At 31.2% G+C, this 27,338-nt stretch overlaps 1 protein-coding gene across 1 annotated transcript; it reads right to left on the bottom strand.

The window, feature by feature from the left end:
* Positions 1-2,046: 2,046 nt before the first annotated feature.
* LOC132728754 (peroxidase-like) lies at positions 2,047-25,329 on the bottom strand. Its single transcript, XM_060714424.1, has 20 exons — positions 25,292-25,329; positions 24,811-25,025; positions 24,295-24,535; positions 23,793-23,899; positions 23,130-23,187; positions 21,400-21,516; positions 20,869-21,038; positions 19,669-19,771; positions 14,418-14,614; positions 12,820-12,967; positions 12,286-12,500; positions 11,405-11,645; positions 10,596-10,705; positions 9,969-10,070; positions 9,127-9,225; positions 7,354-7,945; positions 6,601-6,717; positions 4,279-4,445; positions 3,786-3,888; positions 2,047-2,403 (listed from the first exon to the last, which is right to left on the bottom strand). Exons 1-20 carry the CDS (start codon positions 25,327-25,329, stop codon positions 2,343-2,345), a joined length of 3,201 nt encoding a protein of 1,066 aa, XP_060570407.1. The 3' UTR covers positions 2,047-2,342.
* Positions 25,330-27,338: the final 2,009 nt, after the last annotated feature.

Genomic DNA, 27,338 nt, shown 5'->3' with positions numbered 1-27,338 from the left:
TGTAAAAGTTACAGTAGACATCTTGGACAAAACATTGAACTGAATACCTTGATAGTGGCGATTTGTTAATCTCCTCTTCCGCCATTGGTTCATGTAAGCTACACTTTCAGTTTATCTCAATTCTCTTCCAACCGCAGGATACTAGACTGTCGCCTTTAGGCTTTTGAATTATTGAAATCCAGGCAATGAAAAGAGCGTCATCATTGAAAACATTCATACATGTTTAATTTGTATGTAAGTACCGCTCTTTTTATGTAAAAAATGTACTTTTTAATGGACTTAATTGCTTACGGCCGGGTGATTGTTGTTGTTTTTTCTTCTGTATTCGAATTTTACTCCTCTACATTTACGGTATCAAAATTAGGATACTTTTCTTTAGAACCATTCAAATCAATGCTTAACAGTCACATTATTACAACATTATTTTGCAAGAAAAAGATAAATTGGTCTGAAGAGTTGTGAAAGTGCTCACAATTTACGGTGGCATCGCGGATATATCAAATAAACTGCAGAAAAAATAATGGAAACATTATGTCAAGAATTGTCGACGGCTTTATGCATCTAAATGGTTATAAATATTTTAAAAAATATACGTAAGCTTGAAGGGAGGTAATCCCAGAATCTTGTTTTTACTCTATCTGGCGAGTAGTCTTTTGTTAAGAAATATTCCCTTTCTTAAATCATCTAAAATATGTTGTTTTATTTCTTACTTAAGTGATAAAAGTTACATTTGTGAATGAAATTTCATAAACCTTTATATAACCCTACATAAACATCTTCAGAAGCACGAGGATGTACCTAAATCCCGAGAGGGGGATTCAATAAGTCTGGGCGATTCTGCAGATACATACATGTATGTCTCAATGAATGACAAAAAAGTGAATGAGCGCATTTCTTACACAAACACTTGAGTCTAATTCGGAACTCCGCGTACGTTATTTGTCACTCGGGTTTGTCTTGATTTCCACGTGTCATGCCATTGGTCAGTTATGTTTCGATAATAATGACCACCGGGGCCGTCATTGTAGTTAGCTGTATTATATGATACTCTAAGTCAGGCATATAAAAACAACAACAACAACAACAACAAAGTGCAACAACGGCGCGTGTTCGCGTGATTTTATCCCTTTATACATATTTTCTTTTGCGTTAAAATATCACTGCGTGCGCAGTTTTATGAGAGAATAAACATTATGATAATTATTACGCTTAGTGCCTCCTACAGCATATTTGTACAGTATGTTTAAGTTGACGTTCAAATGTGCAAGCATTGTACTTTCAATATATACTGTATTATGTTTATGTAAATTTTTATTTTAATTTGGGGCTTTTTTTCTATAACATTGATGGTATAAACAGGAAGAGGAACTTCTATATATTTTCTAAACGTTCTAGGAATGTGTGATATCCCCCATGGTATATAAGTAAAGTATAATTTATATATTCAACACCATTATATTTTATATTCTCAGTCCATAAACTTATATTTATATCTGAACTTGCTACATTTATTCACCTCAATGTAATTAGACCTTACCACAAAGTTCATCATAAAAATGACTTACTACACTGACACATATTTTTAAAGGCCTAAAGGACAGGACAAATCAAACGCACCAGTGATTTGACTTCACACTATATAATGTATTAACAATAAAAGATCGATAAAATTAACTTTTGTAAATAGTTTATAATTTATATTGACTAACTATATGTACATACATGTATATATTCACATTTATATGATTTTAGATTTAAACAAAAAGTATTTATTCTAAAAAATTGTGCAATATATTGAAATAAAGTAATTGTAATATGTATTCCCTGTGTTGCCTGCAATTTGCTTGAGTAAGTCTTGACTTTTTTTTTTGCTTTTTTTTAAATTTATTTTATTGTGTGTATGGGGCTAAGGTTTGGCAGGTGGTGGTGCTGCGGTGCCGTAGCTTCAAAATAATTAGTCAGTCACGGCGATTTCAATTGCGCTGAAACGCTTGGAGGCAAATGAAAACAAATAATATGATGCCGGTAAAATATTTGTATTTCACATAATATTAATAAATATAAATAAATTACATAAGTCTTAAGTTATCAATTCTACCAATGCCCGATTTGATACTGGATGTTGCCATGGTTTTCTTTTTTTACAAAAAAGGTCAACTAAGCTAACTCCATTAATAAATATAAAGCACAAACTTCATACGACATTAACATACACACATTCAGGTCTAATAAAACACGCATTTCCATAATCACCATTCATATAAATATATAAATAAATATATAATAAAGTGAATATATAAGACGCCTTGGATTTAATGTGGATTTGGCACAATCTTGCATCATCAGCTCTTCCATTCTTCAAAGTTTATGTCTGCTATTTCACTGCAGTTTACTTTTCTATTTCTGCAACGAATAAAACATCAATTATTATTAAATTGACAGATTATAATTATAAATAACAAAGTTTGTAGTAAAAATAATCGTAAGGAAATCACAGTATTAATTAAACAGAAATGAATCTTGGTTAATCCGAAGTCCATCTGGCATTCACTGCGGGACATTTACGAATCCCTAGACATACGAAATATAAAAATATACTTACGAATCCCTAGACATACGAAATATTAAAATGTACTTACGAATCACTAGACATACGAAATATGAAAATATACTTACGAATCACTAGACATACGAAATATGAAAATGTACTTACGAATCACTAGACATACGAAATATTAAAATGTACTTACGAATCACTAGACATACGAAATATTAAAATGTACTTACGAATCCCTAGACATACGAAATATTAAAATGTACTTACGAATCACTAGACATACGAAATATTAAAATGTACTTACGAATCCCTAGACATACGAAATATTAAAATGTACTTACGAATCCCTAGACATACGAAATATGAAAATATACTTACGAATCACTAGACATACGAAATATTAAAATGTACTTACGAATCACTAGACATACGAAATATTAAAATGTACTTACGAATCACTAAACATACGAAATATTAAAATGTACTTACGAATCCCTAGACATACGAAATATGAAAATGTATTTACGAATCACTAGACATACGAAATATTAAAATGTACTTACGAATAACTAAACATACGAAATATTAAAATGTACTTACGAATCCCTAGACATACGAAATATGAAAATATACTTACGAATCCCTAGACATACGAAATATTAAAATGTACTTACGAATCACTAGACATACGAAATTTTAAAATGTACTTACGAATCCCTAGACATACGAAATATGAAAATATACTTACAAATCACTAGACATACGAAATATTATATGTACTTACGAATCCCTAGACATACGAAATATGAAAATGTACTTACGAATCACTAGACATACGAAATATTAAAATATACTTACGAATCACTAGACATACGAAATATGAAAATATACTTACGAATCACTAGACATACGAAATATAAAAATATACTTACGAATCACTAGACATACGAAATATAAAAATATACTTACGAATCACTAGACATACGAAATATTAAAATATACTTACGAATCACTAGACATACGAAATATGAAAATATACTTACGAATCACTAGACATACGAAATATGAAAATATACTTACGAATCCCTAGACATACGAAATATTAAAATGTACTTACGAATCACTAGACATACGAAATATTAAAATGTACTTACGAATCCCTAGACATACGAAATATTAAAATGTACTTACGAATCCCTAGACATACGAAATATTAAAATGTACTTACGAATCACTTGACATACGAAATGGATCAACTGGAACTTGTGTCATGTTAAAATGTAAGCATATCAGCTTGTTTATTGTAATCTTCTTTATACTGTTTATTTGATCTGAAAAAATAGTTTAGGTATTGTTATTCAACACTTAAAAATCGCAGATTTCAAATCAATTATAAAAGTTTAAATGTGTCATATACTTGCTAAAAGTATACATGTACATAATAATTATATTACGAAGGCTGCAAATACAATTAGCAGCAATAAAGTAATTCAAACAAAAAATGAATAAAGTCATTATTATGATAATAATGATATTAAAGGATAAAATATTTCATCTTTAAAATTAAAACTAAACATGAAAGAGAATTTCTCTTAAAGATAAAGGTGATAAAGGGAATCTATGGAAACTGATTTTCACAATTTCCACTATCTTTTTTTCAAAGTCACACCAAAATGTAAATCATGGAACTTCAATATTATAGAAAATATTAAATAATTTACTGATAGTAAATCCTGTATTTCCCTCGTTCTCGTAGTAAAATCTATCTCCAAATTTAAGATTTTGAAACTGCAATCCAATAATGCAATTAAAAACAGGCCCAACGACAGCACCAGGCAATGGGGTCTCTGAAATTCCACCGGAAAACACATCTATATCCTCAACGCTCCTGTAATGTGTTATTCATGTTATTAATCTGCGAGTTTATTAAGACGATATTCATTGGTTATTCATGGCGTCTATATTATTCTTATACATTAATTCATTGCTTTATATGTTTATCAATTAGAGTAATTGTTCAGCAATAAAATTGAAATAATAATTATACGATTGATCACACGGCCGTGTAAAAACGACTGTTAGCCATATAACCATAACCAAGAGCTATAGGGTTATGCAAGCTTATCGCCTCATAATAATATAACCTGTCACAAATCTTTATTACTAATATTATATCATATAGAATTTATTTCAACTAATAGGTGAAAACATTTTGCAGGATTGTTATGAATACAAATAATCTATTTTGTTGTAACTCCTGGCATAAAACAACAAACACAATAAACAGCATGTTTAAACCATAAATGGTATTAGTTGATTTAAATGATATCCATTCCTCTATCACATTCTCTGTACAAAATATATTTTATAACCTTTTAGTGCGTCTGAAATATAATAACATAAGCTTGTTTGATTTGTAATACAGTCATCATATAAAGAGATTTAGACTTTTAACAGTATACGAGGGTTGTCCCAAAAGTCCGTGACAAATTTTATAGCCGGTTCATTTTTAACGCCAACAGAAAATAATTCACACATATAACCGTTAAGTTTATTATTTAACATAACAACAAATCATTTACAAAAAATTTACCCTAGTTATTAGAAATTTTCAAATCGTCATTAAACGTCAAAATTTAAATGTGTACTGTGTACTGCTAAAAAGTAATACAGTACATAATAATTATATTACGAAGGCTGCAAATAACAATTTAGCAGCAATAAAGTAATTCAAACAAAAAATGAATAAGTCATTATTATGATAATAATGATATTAAAGGATTAAATATTTTCATCTTTAAACTTAAAACTAAACATGAAAGAGAATTTCTCATTAAAGATAACGTACATTGATAAAGGGAATCTATGGAAACTGATTTTCACAATTTCCACTATCTTTTATTTTTTCAAAGTCACAACAAAATGTAAATCATGGAAATTCAATATTATAGAAATATTAAATAATTTACTGATAGTAAAATCCTGTATTCCCTCGTTCTCGTAGTAAAATCTATCTCCAAATTAAGATTTTGAAAACTGCAATCCAATAATGCAATTAAACAGAACAGCCCAACGGACAGCACCAGCAATGGGTCTCTGGAAATTACCACCGGAAACACATCTATATCCTCAACGCTCCCTGTAATGTGTTATTCATGTTATTAATCTGCGAGTTTTATTAAGACGATATTCATTGGTTATTCATAGCGTCTATGATTAATTCTTATACATTAATTCATTGCTTATAGTTTTATCAATTAGAAGTAATTGTTCAAGCAATAAAAATTGAAATAAATAATTATATCGATTGATCACAACACGGCGTGTAAAAAAACGACTGTTAGCCATATAACCATAACAAGAGCTATAGGTTATGCAAGCTATCGCCTTTGCATACATAATATAACGCTGTCACAAAATTCTTATTACTAATATTATATCATATAGAATTATTTCAACTAATAGTGAAAACATTTTGGGGCAGGATTGTTATGATACACAATTTTAAAAATCTATTTTGTTGTAACTCCCTGGCATAAAACAACGAAACACAATAAACAGCATGTTTAAACCATTAAATGGTATTAGTTTGATTTAAATGATATCCATTCCCTCTATCACAGTTCTCTGTCAAAATATATTTATAACCTTTTGGGCGTCTGAAATATAATAACATAAGCTTGTTTGATTTGTAATACAGTCATCATATAAAGAGATTTAGACTTTTAACAGTATACATGTATAATATTAATAGGATTTTAAGATATATCATTATTCTAAAGGTTATAGCGACTTTCCAGTTTTACGTTTTCCTGTTAGAGGAATAGCTCAGGTCCACCTTTGCGCATATATTCAAACAGGGTTGGGCACCTACATAGAATAAGACATGGCTTGAAACCACAGTGGTGACAAAAGGATGCCGAAGGACACCAATTTAGAGTTAGCAAGGCTGGCCGGTAAAAACTAATTATCCCAAATAGGACTACATATTTGAATGATGTGTGTTTAAAATACTACAGCAGGGGACAAAATAAAACACAAACCTGTAAACTGAACTTAATTTGGCAGCGTCCGCTTCAGAGTGGTCTATCAGACCTCCAGCAGTGGTTTGGAAATGAAAGGCGTACGGCAGACCACAAAAACGCCTCCACTCATTATAACTGTGTCGTGCAGAAAAAGAAATACAATTGATTTTGAATCAACATCAGAAAGTATACATGTCGCTCAAACAAGTAAGTGATTCAAAATTCTCAAATTTTGTCAGTTTTTCATGTGCTGCTAAAACAATTAGGACAGAGCAAAGGGTAAATACAATGCAAAATTGTCGATCAAAGAAAAGGCAAGAATTCAACATTGCTCTTTGCCCACGTTTCGACAACGAGTACCTCATAATTTAAACGTTTGTATAAATCATGTTTTATTTCATGTCCTAATTCAGCGTATTAAAACTAAATAGTCTAGAACAGAAATGGAGAGAAAAAAAATCAAAAGAAAAAACAACAACAAAAAACAAAACAAAAAAGGGGAAAGATGAAGCGTACAATTACAGAATTTCGTCTTTTTGGATATTTATATTTATGAAACTATTCTAAATTGTGACTGTATGTACCATCTATATTCCCTTTGTAAATTAAATATGAAATAAAACCTAAATGTTTTCAGGCAAAACGCAATTTGTAAGGAAGATGTATTCCAAAATACAGATATAGCTTATGAAGGATTTTATGTCCCTGAAAATACTTGAATGTGTATGTGCCTAATACGATTGTGGACATAAAACAGCAAGAACATCTTACCTCGGAACACCGTGGTCACGACCTCGTTGTATGTTCAAAGCTACTAGATCAGTACTTAGTCCATTGTCATCTAAAAACAAGTTATTTCTAACGCTTTCAACAATCTGTCCATCAGCTTTGCTTGATGGGTTAAACATTAATCCTTGACCCACGTGCGAATTTCCTTCGCCCATCTCGTGAAAAATTAAAGCAGGACGGTTGAATGCGTTTTCATTTTTCACTAAAGTTTCTTTATTAGTTTTTACGACCACGTGATCTCGTAAAAGAGTATGTCCAAATCTGAAGGCAGCCACGCTAAATATATTTGTTATTGTCGGATTTATGTCTTTGTTGTACACATTGTTATAACCTGAGGGTGAAGTACTCAGGCCCAATCTTTTTACAGTGTCAGGTCCCAAAACCATTGAAAGCCATGTGGTGAAAGTGATGTGTTGAAATTCACCAATCACAATTTTTCTAGTTTCTTGGTATAATTCTTCATCTGACCACTGCGGGTTCAACATTTGTAATATACCAGCGATGCGATTGTGTTCTCGTAGAAACAGAACTTGTATAGCAGTTAAACCTGGCATTTCGTGTATTCTAAAATCTCCTGCAAGAAAGATAACAAAGGATTGAACTCACTACATGTACAGTGCTGGAGCAGTACATTTTGACAGTTGCAAGAAATCATGATCACAAATAAGATGAATATCGCCCTTTTGCGCTTATATATTTTTCACTCCTGATCGTATATAAATTGGTATGAAGAGATGAATTAAACATATTAGGTTAAAAAGTCGATACATTCAGGTGCCTTGTCCGGTATATACCATAATTTAGTGCGGTGCTCCACTTTGATTCGTCTCACTCAATAACAAAAGGGTAAAATTTAATGAATCTCATTTACAAAATGCAATGTTACACTATATAATACAAATCCTTGACAGGTTTGAATATGTATCAATAGAAAACGGTCGTTTTGGGGCTTATTTTTAACAACAGTCACAAATATGTAATATGTAAGTTGTTGCTTTGATAAATCTTTGAACCGCAAAAGAATCATACTGTATATAGCTGATATAACTTTAAAAGAACTCAATTTTCATTAGTAGAGCTACTTATAAATCATAAAATGCCTTGTAGCAATTACAAATCGTTTGATGCAGTGAAAGCGTCTGTAATTTGATTGATAAAAGTTTGAAATTATATGCTATTAGTAACATAAATAGATATATTAGTAATATGATCAATCTTTCATAAATCTTTAAAAGATTTTATGGTAAATCATTGATAAAGACATTGATATGTAGCCGTTTCACAGACTTTGTCACTATCCTTTTTCACAAGTATAGATAAGGAAGTGCAAACCTTAAAAAACACCGGCTATTAAAACCTCACCACGCTAAATATCATAAATGAACGTATCCATCTTTCATTCAGGGCAAAAACATTAAACATTTTGTGGAAAACTTTCGTACGAACTGACTGAACAGCGAACAGTGCATATCATAACAATACTGTCATGGTTTCATGGATAGAAACATTGGCTGCCACAACAGACTATGACTTGAACAACTGAATAATGAATGCATGTTATGTATGAATAATCTATTTTTTTATCTCGTTATTGGCTCTAAGCCAAAGCATAGCACAAGATAAATGCATCACTAATATCAATCTTTGTCATGTGCATGTACTGTCACATACAGTTGTTATAAATTTTCATATATGATAGCATATTAAAACAATTTTGAAACCAAGAAACAACATTAAAAGTAACAGTTACTGTACCTGATCTCATGCAATATTCGTCCTGACCAGAGAGCTGACAATGTATCATGTCTACTTGTCCTCCTCTAAACAGTCCAAACTCTGACATTCTCATTTTACCTATAAATGGTATATATAAATACATGTAGTATATAACAAACGTATATAATGTTTCTGAATTAAAGTTACTCTTATGCTCAAAATATATCTAAAGTCAATGAAATTTCTTGAGTTTATTTTTATTCGCCTCATTTCAAGACTAAAAGTATATTTGTCATTGCTTCATATGAATCAGTTTGCTAATTTATGTGTAAACAGTGAATGGAATACATAAAATATTTTTCAAACCAATAATTCAACGGTCAAAAACAAACCATAGATAGTAAAAGTCTTTAAACAACAGCAGGTGTCAAGTGCCGTGTGGAAGCTGTAAAAAGTTGCCCTGTACTTCACTTCAGTGTTGTTATATTTTTCTGGTTTCTCGGGATCATTTATTCCAACATTCAACGTTCAAGCCGGTGCTAAGGAGCATGAGAGATTTTGCACCTTTTCATTATCCCTCATGTAAAGAATCAATCAAACTGACTTTGCAATTTCCATGTATTTTTAACGATAAATGCTTTAAGATTTTAAAATCAGAATGCAAGGAGAAATAACTGCCTGTCATATAGACCAAAAGCGTTTTATGGCTTCTTGATAAATCCAGTTGTTTCATATCATAAACACCAGTCTATTTAGTATGCATAGATATTGTTTTAAAAACGTGTGACAATAATAACATAACACATTATAGTACAGCAGTGTAAAGCAATTTATAAAGTGTTGCTGCTTTTAACATCGGAACAATTGTTTTTGCTATTTACCATCCGAAAAAGTTCGTAACTGGTTCCCGTCCTCAACATTATGACCGTATAGGAATGACGCATCTATGTAGGAAGTTGCCTGGTTCAACTGATTTCTTCTTCCTATCAAGTGAGAGAAAATTGCAGAATGTTATATATGTGAACTTAAGTATTTGGCAGCTACAAAATGTTGCCACGTACTTTATTGCAGTATTGTTATACTTTTCTTGTCTTTGGAGTTATTGGTTGTTATACATTTGAAGAATGAATACTGGTTTAGCCAGTCGGTGCTAGGAAGCGTTAGAGAGGTTGCACTTTCCAAATCATTCTTAGATTGTAATCTATGCAGTTGTTTCCTTTGTTTTCATTTATTTCGAGGGATCTTAAATTGTCCCAAAATTTTACAAATTGAGGAAATGCAAAACTATGACATTGTTATGAGTTTATCAATGTTAATACGATTTGAAATTCAAAGTTTTGATGCAGCATCAGACCAACAATATATTCTCAAAATTTATAAATAAGTAAACGATTATCATACCACAGTTAACTGTTGTTTTGAATTCTTAGAAATTTAACATTTACTTGCGCTTTGTATGATATATGACATTTACAAACCATGGCTCTTGATATAATCAGACGACTTACCGATATTGCACAAGTCATCCGGTGTTGCTGTAGAACGAACAAAGTTCAAACATGTTCTATTACTAAAGCGTTCATCACCAGGGTCAACGGGTATTGGAAAACATTCTATTCTGAGGGTGAAACGAAATTTTGATAGCTGATTATATATTAAGTTATATGTAGCACCTTCATTGCATAAATTTGATGTTTTAATATATCACTTGAAAGAAATTTAGCTATGTATATATACTATTCTCTTGAAAAACGAAAACATTGTCTAAGTACATTTATTTATCAACAACTTAAACAGGTTATGATATATTGTTAACGCACATTGTTGATTGAATTTAGTAACTATAGAACTTGTCAATCACATTATGTATCATTTGAATATGTGTATTTGCTTGCGGCCATATATCGCAAAATATAAGTAAAGTATTTCATGATATACAACATACATGTATTTACATAGATGCTGAACAACTTTAGAACAAGTTGATCCATGTTTATCAGCTTATCGTCCTGTCTTTATTTCTATATTTACTTAGATGAAAAGATTTTTGAAATGTTCAAAAAAAATGTTGTATATATGTTCGTTAGTAGTGTGTATGTCCAAATGATTTATTTTTGAAGTATGTATAGCAAATGCATATGCAATAAATTAAGATAAAGCTAAATAAAACTCGTTTTAAATCAACTTCTTGGGAAAGATACTTCTTGAAATTTTATTTAATCTAATTGCTAATTCTATATTGTATTGAAAAACGAGTTATATATTCTTTGAACATGTATTTGCGTAAGTATGGAAAAGAAAACTTAAAAAACTCTACCGTTCACTGACAAGCTCAGGAGCTAGATCGCAACACACGATTGCAGAATTCTCGGCCCCTCTTGCAAATGCTGTGTCAGTAATATCGTGATCTAATAATTGACCCCATTGTTGGACAAACTGAGATAAATCCTCTTCCTCGGAAGGGCAGCATGCCGACTGCTGATGCACCACGTTGCTAACTGTTCTTGCACTCGGTAACGCAACCCCTGTTACACTTCTGAGCCGTGGTGAACCGTTACCTATTGGATGAATGATTTGGGGTTGTTTGTTTTTTTAAATACATGTAAATATTTCATTTATAATCGTTTTTCTTAATACAGCACTTCTGTACTAAAACATGATTTTCTCTTCAATGTATCTTTCAAACAACAATTAAAAGGAGACAAGATAATAATATGACAAAATCATAGAGTACAACAGTAATAGTAAATTTTATTGAAATCAAATCAAATCTTTCACTCAGTAGATGAGTATATATATACAATACATTTTGAAATGCTATTTCTGATATAGTTTTTAGTTCATATATATCTGCACAAAACAACATTGTCTGAAAGATTGAGTCATGACTCATGAAACAAAATTGAAGATTCTGACAAAAGTTTAATTCAAGATGAATGAACCATCACTTACATGGATTACGGCTTAACTTCACACTAATAAGAGCAATAAGATAAAGGTATTAAGATGTGACATGACGTCCTTGGTGTGAACTTTGAAGACAGAGATGATATCCTTAGGACGTTTATCTTTAAATAGATTTACTTTATTACTCGTTTAAATGATAAAGCACATTTCATTTGAATCTGTCTTTCTATTTTTTACATGTAATAATAATAATAATAATAATAATAATAATAATAATGTCGTATGACCTACCATCTTCGTATACTGGTGTAAGTAAACGTCTGTGTTGCCTGTTCGAACGGCCCCATAGCGGGTATTTTAGATTATTGCATGTACCGTCAATAGTTCTATATTTAGAATTTGGGTCGCAAGTGGCGACACGACGAGTACAAAACGGTGCAATGTATCTATGCCAAAAATACATCACACAATGACTTTGTCGTAATTCGTCTATGGCAACTCCAAGCCTAAAAATAGCATTTTTAGCAATAATTTTGAACATTTTATGCTGCACTTAATTTGTATATGCATGTTTCGCGATTTATAAACAAAGGCCAAGTTTCACAAAATAGGACGAAAATTATGAAATTATTCAAATATAATAATTATGCACCGACACTATTATGCATATATTTCGTTAAATACATTTAATTTGTTTATGTATTAGAACAGCATAGTAACAATTGCAAAACATTATGATTGCATTCAGTGCATATAATAATATTTCTTTTAAACATTACGGTTACAAATCTTTTTACGGAAAAGCCAATACAATTTATATCAAACCTTTCAGAAATATCATTTACAGCGAGTGCCACTATTGTCCCAGAGTCGGCTTCCTCCACTGCCGGTTGACGTAAAAAGGAATACACGGCGTAATGTTGATGACATGTCTTCGGCATATGTGCGTCAGGATTATTTAACTCGTCATGTCCTTAAGTATAAAATATATATTTTAGTCAGTACAGCCCTTAAAATATTATTGTTTAACTCTCTATCAATTGCATCCTCTCCCTATTTCTGATTGTATCACGTAACCGTCTTATATGCTTCATGCATTTGAACTTAATATTGTCCCTGGCCAACAGTAGATGGCTGTGTGTTTGACATTCATTTCTCTATACCATTCGGGATGAAAAATATCGGACAATGTCTATGAATATTGCAAAAGAGTAAATGACTGTTTGTGGACATTTTGCAAACACCGAACATGCTAAGTGAATGGGAAACATAATAAAATATAATAAATAAAGACTCACCTTTTAAACTATTCATAAATATGATTTGAATATAAAACAGATAGCATTGTTCCTTACAACCAAAGGTTTCTTTATATAGACATATTGGATTCGCCCGGTGGCTAGTTAAAATATGACTCACTTAGTCCATATATATTTTTACTCGTTTAGTTGACAGTACAATGTTAAAATAGCTCATACATATAGATAACCATACAAATCTGACTGAAATAAAAATGTAAAGCTCACGAAAAAAAGAAGAAACAATGAAATCAAGCTTAACTCCAAAATCAATATTTTTTACCATATTGCTGGTCATATTTTAAATGTGAGTTGGAAATTATTTATTGAACACCTAGTTTAGCAAAACATTATATTGCTCCCATAACTCTGACAAAATGTTTTAGATGTTGTCGACATGAAATTTAATTTCATTGTTTCTTTAATGATTTAGGTAACTAATTAACAAAAAAAAAAAGAAATATGTTTCATTAATATATATATTTGTTAATGTAGTTGTCTAACATAGCCGTTTCAAGGTTAATACATGTATGTTTTCTTCTTTATAACAAATTGTAAAATTAGATAATATTTCAAGTTTACCACTGTAATAAAGATTTATTTCCTTTCATTGGATACATCAATGATAAAAATGAGAAGAGACAATAATTATTGAAATATGAAGTAATATATAAATAAGTGAAAGTTCACATTTAAACAAACAGCATCTCCGCAACCTTTTGAAGTGCTCGTCATGAAAACCGCATTTTTTAAATATGAGGATATGTATTAAGTTTGGGTGAAGATTAGACCGGTTTTTTGTACAGGGCAATAGAATTTTTATAACATGGGCTAATATACATGCATTAGCCCAACCAAGAAATTTGAATGAAAAACTACAGCAATTCTAGTTGAGGGAAGGATTAGCTAATAAAGTTAATAGAGGTTTCTTATTGTAGCGCCATGGAAGGAAAATTTTGATCATAGTGAAAATTGTCCATAGAATTTGCGCGTGTAAAGAAAATCATAATCAAAAAAACCAAATGGGACAGATAATAAAAAAAATTGTAAATGGTGACCAAATTGGGTTTTTTTTAATATACGAACATGAAAGTTAATAGATTGATGAACCTTCACACAATTTACCTGAATCTCTGTAGTATATATTCAATTCCTTTTGCCGTTGCAAAGTCATAGTGGCCCTGTAAATAGCGTCGGCAATCACCGACCTTGTTTCACTTAAAGCACTTCCATAGCACAAACGACGTGACGTCAATTGAGCTGAAACGCCATATATCATAGCAAGGCATATCAACACTTTGCATAATTGCATAGCTTCGATTCTGCAAGGAAAAATATTTATCATTCAAATTAATATCACACACTTGCAGGAACTAGTATTAACTTATTAAGATAGTTTAGTATTAAACACAGTATTAAATGCTGCACGCTGAAGATGTATACCTTGAAATGTTTATATTATTTTTCCAAATAATTAGTTTCAAAAGGTTAGTTTTGTCTGTATTTTTTTTGTACAATGCATTATTCATATAATAATAATAATAATAATAATAATAATAATAATAATAATAAGAATAATAATAATAATAATACCGGGGTAATAATAATTATAATAATAATACCGGGGTAATAATAATAATAATAATACCGGGGTAATAATAATAATAATACTAATAAAAATAGTAATAATAATAATAATGATAATACATAACTCATGTTGCATTTTGATTACTGTAATAACATGTATTGTATCTAACTATCTCAGTATTTAAAATAAGATTGTGCATGGATTGAAAAATTGTCTCGTAAACTATAAAATGATGATCAAAAAATGTCTTAAGAAGAAATGATAAATGATGAAAATGTGCCACCATCAATGTAAAAAGGGGAGGATAGTTCAGCAAACCCGAACTATAAGTTAAGCTTTAATCGAGATTTTCTAATTTTAATTTTGTTACAGACTTGTATTTGAGAAACAGTCTAGTTGATGCAAGCTATATTTAATAATCTTTGTCAATATTAATAATTATTGTAAAAAAGAAAACAGTACTACAATTATTTATATGTAAGGTTCTTTTCTAAACATTCTTATAACTACAAATTAAAACTAAACATTTTGCAACATGGACATTTATATATAAATACATTTATAGAATATAGTGAGAAAATAAATTAATTCATTAACTGTATTAATTGTATAAAATCAATAAAGCACAAACCTTAGATATGCCGTTATCCAAACTTTTTAGTATCTTTACTATATTCCTTTTTTATTTTAAATTTATGTTTTTAGCAACACCCATTTGGTCGTTTGATTTCACATTGAAACATGAATTTTGTTAATTTATAAAGCGCAAACTTTAAATATGCCGTTATCCAAACTTTGAATTATCCTTAGGATATTGTAAACTTTCAGTTTTTAATTTATGTTTCAGGAACACTCATTTGGTCGTTTGATTTCACATTGAAACATAAATTATGACTATTTTTTCAACTTGTACCTTTGACCTGAGACTCGATTGAAATGAAAATGTGGTTTAGTTAACGACAAAACAGGAAGATACAATAATACATCATCATTTTACATGTGTTTTATCATTTTATTTTGCTTCGAGGGCTATCAATTTTACAGTGTACTTATACCCATACCTGTTGTACTTACAGATTCCAGTGTTAAAGATCCTGTTACACATTTTTTATGGTTTTAAATCATAAACATGATGCTCTAATTAAGACTTGTCAATATTGTAGGTTCCAAAAAGCATTATTTATAAAGATATTACCGAATTTAATAGTTCGTGTAAATAAAGGGATGTAATTAGAAATTTATTTTCTATAATGTTTAAGTCAAATTTTACAATAATATTTAAATGATTGAATATAATATGCACAAATATTTGCAGTACATATCTTACATATTCTTTGATGTTTGAAAATTGTTTTATTTGCATAATTATGTACATATATATAATTTCACTTAGTGTGGTTAACCACTTTGATCAGTTAGGATCTTTGATGGTGGAAGATTGAATACTGATTGCTTAGAGACATTGAATATGATACTGCTTCCAATGTGTGTTATGAACAGACTCAATCTTTCCAGTTCAAGAGTTTTGAGAATTAAATATAGAAGAAACTCGGCATCAATTTGATCGCATCATATTCACGATATTTGATAATTATTATCTTCACTTTAAATGTACGTTTTTGTAATCTGTTAACCGAATTTTATAAAGAAGGAAAACAAAGTAAGGAGGTCACAACGAACAAAATATATCCAAAATAATTGCTGATGGGAAAAATTAATTTTTCCTGAGCGTCATGCTAAACCATTGCTGCTGATAAGTAAAAGTTTTTTGGGGTTTTTGTTGACCCCAAAAAAACGGTTTTAAAATTATTTTTTAAACTTAAAACATGATTGAAAATAAAACATTATAATGTATAAATTGGCTGCAGATTTTAAAATCCGATTGAGTTATCGGGTAACTTCTGTGTTAAACTATTCACTTTCACTGTTTGACTTTGTCTTTGTCTTATGCATGCTATCGATGAGGCATCTCCTCTGATGTAATATTGATAATATAAAAGTGTTCATATGAATATAGTTAGCATATTGATTAAAAATCCTGTTACTCAAATCTTTTATGGTTTTATATAAAAAATCTGAAAGTTTATCAATATTGTTAGGTCATAAAAAAGCATTATTTGTCAAGATATTACCGAATTTACATGTACATATGTAACATATTCTTGGATGTTTGGAAATTGTTTTAGAAGAATAATTATATACATGCATGTATATGAAATTTCGCTTAAGTAGTGTTACATCCTTCAATTCCTTTAACAATCATTCGAATAAAGGTTTGAGAACGTTTAATGAAGGTAAAAACACAACGCAACCACACAGTTATACCAGTACCATACCATTTATTCTTATTCATATAAAACTGGCCAATGGAATATATGATGGACAGCTATTACAACAATGTTTACATATGTATTGTAATTACAAAGTGTAAGAAAGAAAAACTTAAACACACAACTGCAGTAAGTCAAAATCTTATGGATTTGAATTCTTTTTCATAAACAACTGACTTTTGTAATTAAATTTAACAGGTAAAATTTGTTAATGATTGATACCACTGTTGTTAAAATATTGTTAAAAAAGCAAAGTAATTTTGTATTCTAAAGAACCTTTAAAGCTGTGTTACTTCACAATAGAATAAATCCATTTTTTAAACCCATATGTAACTATTATGATTATTTACTGTATTTACAAATGTTACGTGAGTCACTTCACAGAAAAAGAAAAAAAGTCGAATTTATGATTCGTTTGTTATTTAACTCCATATTGTGGTTACACAAACCCGATCAGCACTTTTAAAACTATGTTCATATCCCTGTACCAGAATTGATTTTATTATGATGATCAAATTATATCACTGTTAAGAAATCACATCAAGATATCAATATATTAATATAGGGTTAACGCACGTTTTTCCGTGTTATAACGTCTGCAGAGTCCCGAGGAACGGTTGGTGCCCGAGCCCGGTAGGGCGAGGGCTCCAACAGTACCGAGGGACTCTGCAGACTTTATAACACGAAATAAACGTGCGTTGACGCTATTATAGCATAAAATTTTCAAACAGATTCGTGATGTATAGTTTATACAAAACACAATTACATTAAATTCTTGTGCTTGGACGGTATTTATCCAATTCTATGTTTTACGTATGCGTTTCACTTTTTCCGGGGCCAACAACTTGGAAAATTCTCGGAACCGAACGAAATTTTGAATTTTAATTGATTTAACAAAGCTTGGCCTTTGGAGATTTATTATCTCAAGAAAAAAAACGTCACATTACTCTACCCTCTACCCAAGACAAAACATGGCCCTCAGAAATTCTTAGAGTGATTTCAGATTGACGGTAGAAAAAAGATCAGTGACATCAGAATCGGTTTTTTTTTTTCAAGCAAACAAGTTTATAAAAAAATCAGGCACTAAGCATTATCTCTCAAAAAATATAAAGAGCATTTATAAACATTAACATAAATAAAAAACATTTTCTCATATTAATTTTGTGTTTATCTAGTTTTGTAAGTTAATCGGAGTGTTAAACTGAATGACAGGTAGATTCTACTGTATTTGTTTACATTGACAACTGTCCGTTTCTTAGAAAGGGCGACAACCAAGATTAGCATCGATGTCTATACGCCGTTTTTCCGGCATAGTTACTGGAATATGCGACTGAGGCCCTCGAATCAATAAATTTCAATATAACAAGAGCGCACGACTCTTCGGCAAACAGGCCAAATCTTCATTTTTTGTTTGTTTGTTTACTGGGCCCTGTATGTATTGCGCATAGATGAAACCGGGCTATAACAAGAGCGCGTGACTATGTTAACACATGGTTTTGGTCCCGTTATAACATGGGCAAAAGAGGGAAAAATAGCCGATTTTATGCTATAATAATAATTATAATACAACAAGCCAAATAGTTTAATAAACATGACAACAAAACAAGATATAAAACTAACTGTCCAAAACTAATGATAGTTAATTGATTTATATGTTCAATATGTGCAAAAATTATTTTTATTCCAACCAAATTATTTAATAAAACTTGTAAAGCTAGTGTCTGAAGACCCGTCATAAAGTTCGACACTGCTAACCTTGTATCAAATGTACCTAGGTATCATGTGTTCTCAGATAACATACATAGATTTTTGCGCCAGTTGCAGGACTGAAAAATGCATTTGGCAGAGAGAGAAAAATTCAGTACAACAACTTTTAATTCAATAGGAAAGTTAAATAGCATGTCCCCAATGACTTGTCACAATTCTTATCTCTTGCTACATCTGCCACAGAGAGAAATCTATGTCATCCAACATGTTGCAATTGACCATTGGGTTCCTGGAAAATACAATCATACATTGATAAAGAACAATTCGTTACAGTCAATGTAAAACATATCAGAATATCAGAGTCTACAATGTGAAGAGATTCTGCTTTAAAGCAAAGAAATATCAGAATTTTAGAATCTAAAATGTGAAGAGATTCTGACAGAAACTCTAAAATCCAATTTTTTATGAAAAGGTTTCAAACACAGTCATGAAATATTATATTACATCTTAAATTCATTTTCCCAAATGAATTTAAAGTCCTTAAAGTCTATAGTTTTAAAGGTTTTGTTTTATATTGGCCTTTTTATCCACCTATTGTTTGTATATATAGATCACCCTGTCACACAGACATTGTCATTTGGCTACATTGGGCTTTGGATAAGGCAGGTACTTTAAATATGTTTGAGAATATTGATATTAGTAAAGTGTACATGTGACAACTATATACCCTTTAATCTGAAACAAAACTTACATTTGACCCGGCATTCGGAACGGATTCATCTGAACATGTGGAATATGAAAGTGTAGACACATCAGTTTAGCCAATGTCATCTTTTTAACAGAATTCAATTGATCTGAAAATAAATACACATTTTACAACCAAATAAATACCAACACGGTAAATGACACGGTTGTTCAAATGACTTTGTGTGAAGAAATGTTAAGTAATTCCAGCGTCCCACTGAGTGCCTTTGCAGTAGCTATAAATTATGAGAGCTGATTGCTCGGTGACTGCTGCTCGTCCTTGTTGATGTTATATTTATACTAGTAAATGAGATTCAGATTATAACTGAATTAAATAAAAAAAACTAGATGTAATGTTGTTGTGCGGTGTGAATATGAGCTGCTTGAGGCGTTGTCATTTTATTTTATTCATTTTAAGTTAAGATATATGGTGTCAATGATCCAGTTTTTAATTGCTGCCCGTTGGTCATAAAAGTCATATTTTTGTACTTTTGAAATAAACAATATGTTAATTAGTTTTTTTTGTTTTGGTCAGTTAGTGCTGTCTTGTGTTGGTCATAACTTTCATATCTGAAACCCTTTTACAAAATAACAGAAACAGAGAAATACAATTCTTACAAAAAGCCAAAAAAAAAAAACCCGCAAAACTTAAATGTTGCATGCTCGGTTTAATTGAGCCTGTTCATTGACAGTACTTGAAATTGAAAACTTTTGTCCACGCCCTCTGGCATCGGATTTAGCAGAATTTAACATTTAAACATGGTAATTATGAACTTTTGAATTTAGAAACGTCGTCGAATTCGTCGCTCATCATTATGTGCGGTAAACAAGAAACAGTGGGCGAAATCAAATTTAAAGTCATTTTGTAGTAAATAGAGAAAAAAAAGAATCACTAAATAAAGTCCAACAAAACATAATTGAAAATATTGCAGGCTCGGTTTGATTGAGCTTGTTCATGGACGGTACTGTAAAGTGCAAACTACCGTCCACATCCCCTAGCACCGGCTTTAGCAGAATTCAACATTTAACGTTAGTTTAAAATTATACCTGATATCAATAGTCACGAGCAAAACTTAAATTGATGTTTGAAAATGACCTGATTTAATATATATAATCGACGTTTAATTCTTTATGAAGAAAAGAGAAAAATTCGACGTCTAATTCTTTATGAAGAAAAGAGAAAAAAGGTTTAGCTAGGACTACAAACTAGCATTAAATCCTGTAGTTGCTCCATTGTTTTCGTAGTAAAATCTGTCTCCATATTTTAGATTGTAGAACTGTTGACCGATAATACAACTGAATAGTGGACCAATAACACCGCCTTCAACAGGTGTCTCTGATATGCCACCAGTAAAGATGTCAATATCGTCTGGGTGTCTGAAATATTAAATTTAGATACTATTCTGTAAATAATCATAAACATTTCGAAATATATGAAATAAATACGATTCAACAAAATCTCACTATAAACAATGGCTTTATCACACTACATAATCAATACATAATAATAAATGCACACATGATCTAATCTAGGAATGGATGAGTATATTTTATTAATATCTTATATCCAATCCAAACAGAGAACGAAAAATGGTATATTAAAGATATTTGTTTTATTTTTTCGACCAAGGTAATGTCAGAAAATGAGAAATTTTAACTTAAGTACCAGCGTAATTAATCTACGTATGAATTCAGTATACACTGACATTAACTAGAGCAAATAATATTAAGGATGCACCTGTAAATGGAGTACAGTTTATGAGCATTTTCTGGGGAATGGTGAACAAGTCCTCCTGCCTGGGTACCAAAATGCATTGCGAACGGAAGTCCACAGTACTTTCTCCAGTCGTTGTAACTGCAATGTATCAATATTATTTGTATGCTATTCCCCCCTAAAGAAAGAGTAATTGCAAATAACTCGATTACAAATTAAAGAATCAATTTTAATCAAATTCCTTAAAGTCGAATTATATTATTCACAATTTCGAAAAAATATATGGTGGAAAAGAACTATACCCTGCGATTCCATGGTCTCTTCCACGCTGAATATTCAAAGAAATCAGATCGAAACTCCGCCCATTCATATCTAAAAATAATTTTTCCTGCGTGTCACAATTTTCTCGCCCCGCCTTAAATGGATGCCCGACAACCAACCCAACAAAAGTCCCCTTTGCGCTACAAAATCCCATTGCAGGGATTGAAACCCTTTTTGTTTCGAATGCACCCAGTAGTTTCATGAAGAACGTGTTTGTAAGAGGGTGACAAAATGGAAGGCAGTGGCCAAATTTTTAAAATTAAAAGGACCACGATGGATAAAAAACTTTATTAGCCCCATTGGTAAAAGGAGCAAGCCCCATTTATATATTGTCTCCAATAACATGGGGAAGACTGGAATAGGTAATATTTTGATACTCAGCGATAAAATTTTTTAGTTTCCCTGGACAGATTTTCATCAACATTTAGGGTTCATCTTCTGTAGGATTATATTGTTTGCTGAGTTTTTGTATTTAACCGGGCATCACAATGAATTCTAAAGTCACCTGAATAAAGACATACACATTGTTAAATTTACGAATCTGAAAAACTTCAATGTGAAATATTTGATCAACTTGAAATAATTTTTAACATATGTAGTCATCTATAATGTACTTTCATATGTCATTCTTCAATGTTAAGCAGTGTAAGAGGTCAGATATTACAAACATTTGAATATATGAGCCGCGTCATGACAAAACTAACGTAATGCGTTTGCGACCAGCATGGATCCAGACCAGCCTGCGCATCCGCGCAGTCTGATCAGGATCCATGCTGTTCGCTTACAAACCCTATAGCAAGTAGAGAAACTGATAGCGAGCAGCATGGATCCTGATCAGACTGCGCGGATGCGCAGGCTGGTCTGGATCCATGCTGGTCGCAAACGCACTTTGTTGGCTTTGTCATGACGCGGCTCATTTAGTAAAGCCACTGCTCATATCTTAGGCAACACCTCTATAGAAATAAGAATAGAGCTGTTTCTATTCATTTCTTCGTAGAAAGCTATTACCGAAAGAGGATACCGCCTGATTCTATTTATACCTGATTTCATACAGTAATCTCCCTGACTTTGTAATTCACAATGAGTTTGATCCTCAAGACCAGCCGGGAAAAGACCAGTGTCAGTCATCTTTAGTTTACCTATATGTAGAAAAAAAGAAATGCCAAACAATAATAAGGACAGTAATTTTGATATGTGATGTGCAACGAGGCATGTTAAATATACCTCTTCTAGAAGATAAATTCTATCTGTGCGAATATAAAACTATAGCAAAAATATTACAAAACAAACAAAAAATCACTCCAAAACATAAAAACACTTGAATTCTTATCATTTCGTTCATATGTAAAAAGTCTTACTGTGAAAGATGAACATTGAATCCAACTTACCATTTTGGAATGATCTAATCTTGCCAGCATCTTCGTCATTATGACCATAAAGAATATGAGGCATCAAGGAATGATGTGGCCTGGTTAAGCTGGTCACGTCGACCTAAAACGATATGGTAAATTAAAAATATACGCCTGTAATGGTGAATTTGATGATACATTAGATGATATAGTTGCTTGTGCATTTGATTCTATTTCACATACTTGTTATATAACTCTACACCTTATTTCCTCTTGTGGCAGAGGCCTTTAAGGCTTGAGCTAACACGTTTATTCCTGCGTGATCTAAATAGGTTTTAATTCTGGAGTTTACGCAACTATTAGCTTCAGCAGGTGAGGTGGTTTTGAATAACGTACTCGAGGTCAGCCAAAATAATTTTACCTGTTTTGGCGCCATGTGACCTAAATAATGTTTGTGGACTGTAAAACCAAAACAAAACAAACAAATTACATTTCTTTGCAGAAGTAACAACTAGTAATTCAAAGTAGTACGTAAAAGTGAATGATGAACATTAAAATGAAATTTATCATGATAATATTACTAACCATATATATAATACACTAGTATAAGTAGGGACAAATGTTTCTACATCCTTGGCTATAAAAGTATCCAGTGCATACAGGACTTTTACGGATGTCAATAATATAATGGTGCTACTGTAACAGTTCTCTCAGACTAGTACTAGAAAATGCATGAAGTAAAAATACCTATATCACACGAATCAGAATGTCCAGCAATAGATCTAACAAAGTTCATGCAAGGTTCCTGAAATCTCTGGTCTCCGGCATCAATAGGAATTGGGAAACATTCAGATCTGAAAAAGTTAAAAGGTAAAAACAAAAATTGCGTCTGTGTTAATAGTGATAAAGACTACGATGTCTTGTGGACAACACGCCTTATTCACAACAGAAGAGTGTTTAAGACACCTAGATATAAATGTTTTTCCGACATCATGGGTATACAAACAACGTATATAACTACATGTATGTATGATATGAATATTTTATATGTTAGTGAGTAGTAAAGAAAATGATATTAAAGATAAGTTACGCGCTCTTTAAGTTCCATATAAATGTATGGGTTATAAAATTTGAATCTTTGAAATGCCGAGGTAACATTTCCTAAACACTCATAGAATTTCATGCTTTGTGTCACATACACAAATGGAATATTAAAGGTGCTGTTGCACCACTATAACAAATTTTTTACCTTTGCATAAGAACATCTTTTGTTAGATTACAACATATGACAGTGGCGTCGTTAGCACCTCTTGCAATGGCTGTGTCTGTAAGGTCATGGTCAATCATCTGTCCCCATTGCATCACGTACAAACTAAGGTCCCTCTCTTTCAGTGGACAACAAGGGTCTTGATTGTGAACTACGTTACTAACTGTACGGGCGCTGGGTAGATATTCGCCTGTAACGCCGGTTTGGCGTGGTAATCCAATATCTAGAAGTACACAGAAATGGCAAAAGAGATTGTAATATAACATTGATTTTAATACGTCTGGGTTCATTTCTTTATTTAATATATTAGATGAATTGTCGAAAATATAAACTAAAATATCAAAATTGTATATATTATTAACATAACTAGATGTATCCATTTTTCATTCTAATTTGAATATTTACAAACCTTGACAAATATCTACTAGTAAAATACATTATCAGTGTTTTGTCTATCAAATAAGAAATTAGATCAAGGAGTGCAATATTTTCAAATACCATCCATATATTTTGGTTTTAAAAAACGAAGGTGTGGTCTGTTTGAACGTCCCCAAAGCGGATTTTGCAAGTTATTGCAGGAACCGTCGATTGTTCTATATTTAGCACTTGCATCACAAATTGCATCACGGCGAATACAGAATGGTGAAATAAGTTCATGCCATATTTGTGGTACACCGGGACACTGGTACAGTTCGTCTGGACTGACTCCAAGGCTTATATGTAAATAAACAAGCAATAAACGAAATAAACGATTTTTTTCCCAAAGAAAAAGCCATGGTCACTCTCTGTCATTTTTTATGTAACCCTTTGTAAAATCAAATGTACACATGTACCAACATGAATTCCGCAATATGTAAATAATGAAAAGCTGATGACTCAAAATTTGTCATTCATTTTACTGTATAATAAATTCTTAAATAATTAATTATAGATGTTTTTTTTTTTTTTTTTTTTGATTTAGCGATCATTGAATGTATACATTTGTTGTCCACTTATTCTGCACACATTGAATGACATACCACAATAATTATTGATTTTTTTTTCTTAAGATCTTTAATGCCTGATAGTATAGTATACAGTTTGTAGTTACAACATCAACAAGCACCGTGACAGAAGTGAATACGTACGCATTTGGAGATGAACTTTGTAGCAAACTGAACAATGTAACCGCTGTCCACTTGAACGGATGCCGGCAAGTTGAGATGTGAGAAAAGGCGGCGTAATGCTGATGGTACGTCTTTGGCATATATGGTGTCGGGTTCATAGCCTCATCATGTCCTATTATAATGTATGTTTGCCGGTTGATACAAATTTTTGTGAGATTGTATGTTATAAAAAGTTGAGTGATATACAACGTAAATTTACAAATATAGATATGACAGTTAAAAGTTTCAAAACATCGAACTAATGTATTTAAAGGGAAATATCCAATTATCCATAAAAAAGAACATACTGTATTTTTATCAAAATATGTTATATATTAAATTAAATTATATTTTATATGGCTGATTAAGTTTAATATGCGATATTTTATGGTATAATATGTTGCAAGGTCTATATAAATCCTGTTTCTGTTTGTACAATGAAACAAGATAAGCATCATCATGTTTTTGTATCATGTATACAATACAATAACGAATGCATTATCTTGTCATTTATTGCAGGATCCTTGATTAAAAATGCAATTAAATAGTTTAAGGAAATAACGAGCACATCTGCTCGAATGACAATTAATGTTTTTGAAACTAAACAAAGAGTGTAATATACATTCTCATTATATTTACTGTGCAAATATACACACATTTTACAATGTAACATGTATTATAGAAGTGTTTACAGACGAGGTGGGTCGAAAATTCATACATCATTATAGTTGACCCTCACCATAAAGTCCCCTTGTATTAACAGTTATTTGAATTTATAGGTGTAATGTTTACGAAACTTGATAATTTTCAAATGGCAACATAATTGTAAAGCATTATCCCCTTCCACACAAAAAAATGATTGCACGCGAATGTTGCATCTTCTGTCTCATTTTACAATAGATTGTCATTTTCGACTGTGCAAATACACTAATCCTTTATGTGTTTGATATATGTGTTGTATTACTGCATGGTTGTGTGCATATTTAAAGCTATATCTGTCTAATTTAAATCGGCGAGATTGTTGTTTATTGAATACCCTATACTTGAGTTTCTTTAATTGCAGAATTGTTGTCTTTAGGCTTCAAATATATTAGAACTCTGTTCTGTCTTGTAAAAATGTGAAACATCTTTAAAGACTTCCCTTCGCATTCTTTTGTCCTAAACAAATATAACAAATGTTAAAAACTACCTGTCATACTGAAGTATTCATTCAGTTGTTTTTCACTGGCAAGAGAAGCTCTAGCTTTTGTTATAGCTTGCTTGATAATGGCGCGAATCTGCATTCATGTTCATTCCTGCGATGATCCGCCCATCATCTGCGCTTGCGCACACCATGTTACCAGTGGACAGACAAAAAGCAACAGCCAGATCATTGACATCTGTGAAAATAATAAATTAAATATAAAATTGAAAGTTTGTTTAATTAATCGTAAAAAAATCAGTATGCACAAAGAACATACATGTCCAAAGTATAGTATATAAGATTGTTCTTTTTTAGTGAATCGTACGGGACGCAAGTTGTGTACATAGAAAACGTATACAATGTTGCCAATGTATTAATGGAGAAAATTGTTAAAAAAGGAAGAAAAAAAAGAAAGAAAGAAAGAAAGAAAAGAAAGAAAGAAAAGATAAAAGAAAAAAGCTTAAAGAGTTATTTCAGTACAAAAAAAATATATTTATAACTGTCTTGCAAAAGATTTATTGAAACATTAATCAAAGTACTCATGATCATTTGAACTATAGAAGAAAAATAATTGTGTAAATTTACTTAAACTTACATTGTGGCGACCTGATTTTTTTACAAATAAAATGTATTATACAATCTTATATACATATGGAGATAATTAAGAATGGTTAAACATTTTATAAACTTTTCGCGCC

The sequence above is a fragment of the Ruditapes philippinarum genome, unplaced genomic scaffold, assembly GCF_026571515.1.
Source record: "Ruditapes philippinarum isolate M1 unplaced genomic scaffold, ASM2657151v2 ctg2285_1_1_1_1, whole genome shotgun sequence".
NCBI lineage: Eukaryota > Metazoa > Mollusca > Bivalvia > Venerida > Veneridae > Ruditapes > Ruditapes philippinarum.
Note: the sequence above shows the minus strand (reverse complement) of the source record. Positions and strands in the feature narration are given on the sequence as shown.

What these genes read in the sequence shown, in the direction of transcription:
- LOC132728754 (XM_060714424.1), bottom strand. Translation starts at nt 25,329, where the DNA reads ATGTCATTCAATGTGTGCAGAATAAGTGGACAACAAAT. An exon ending in AAAGATGTTCTTATGCAAAG is followed by an intron (nt 23,900 to 24,294) that starts GTAAAAAATTTG and finishes TAACTTTTTCAG; the next exon opens with ATCTGAATGTTTCCCAATTC. An exon ending in CGTGACCACGGTGTTCCGAG is followed by an intron (nt 6,718 to 7,353) that starts GTAAGATGTTCT and finishes TGCACGACACAG; the next exon opens with TTATAATGAGTGGAGGCGTT.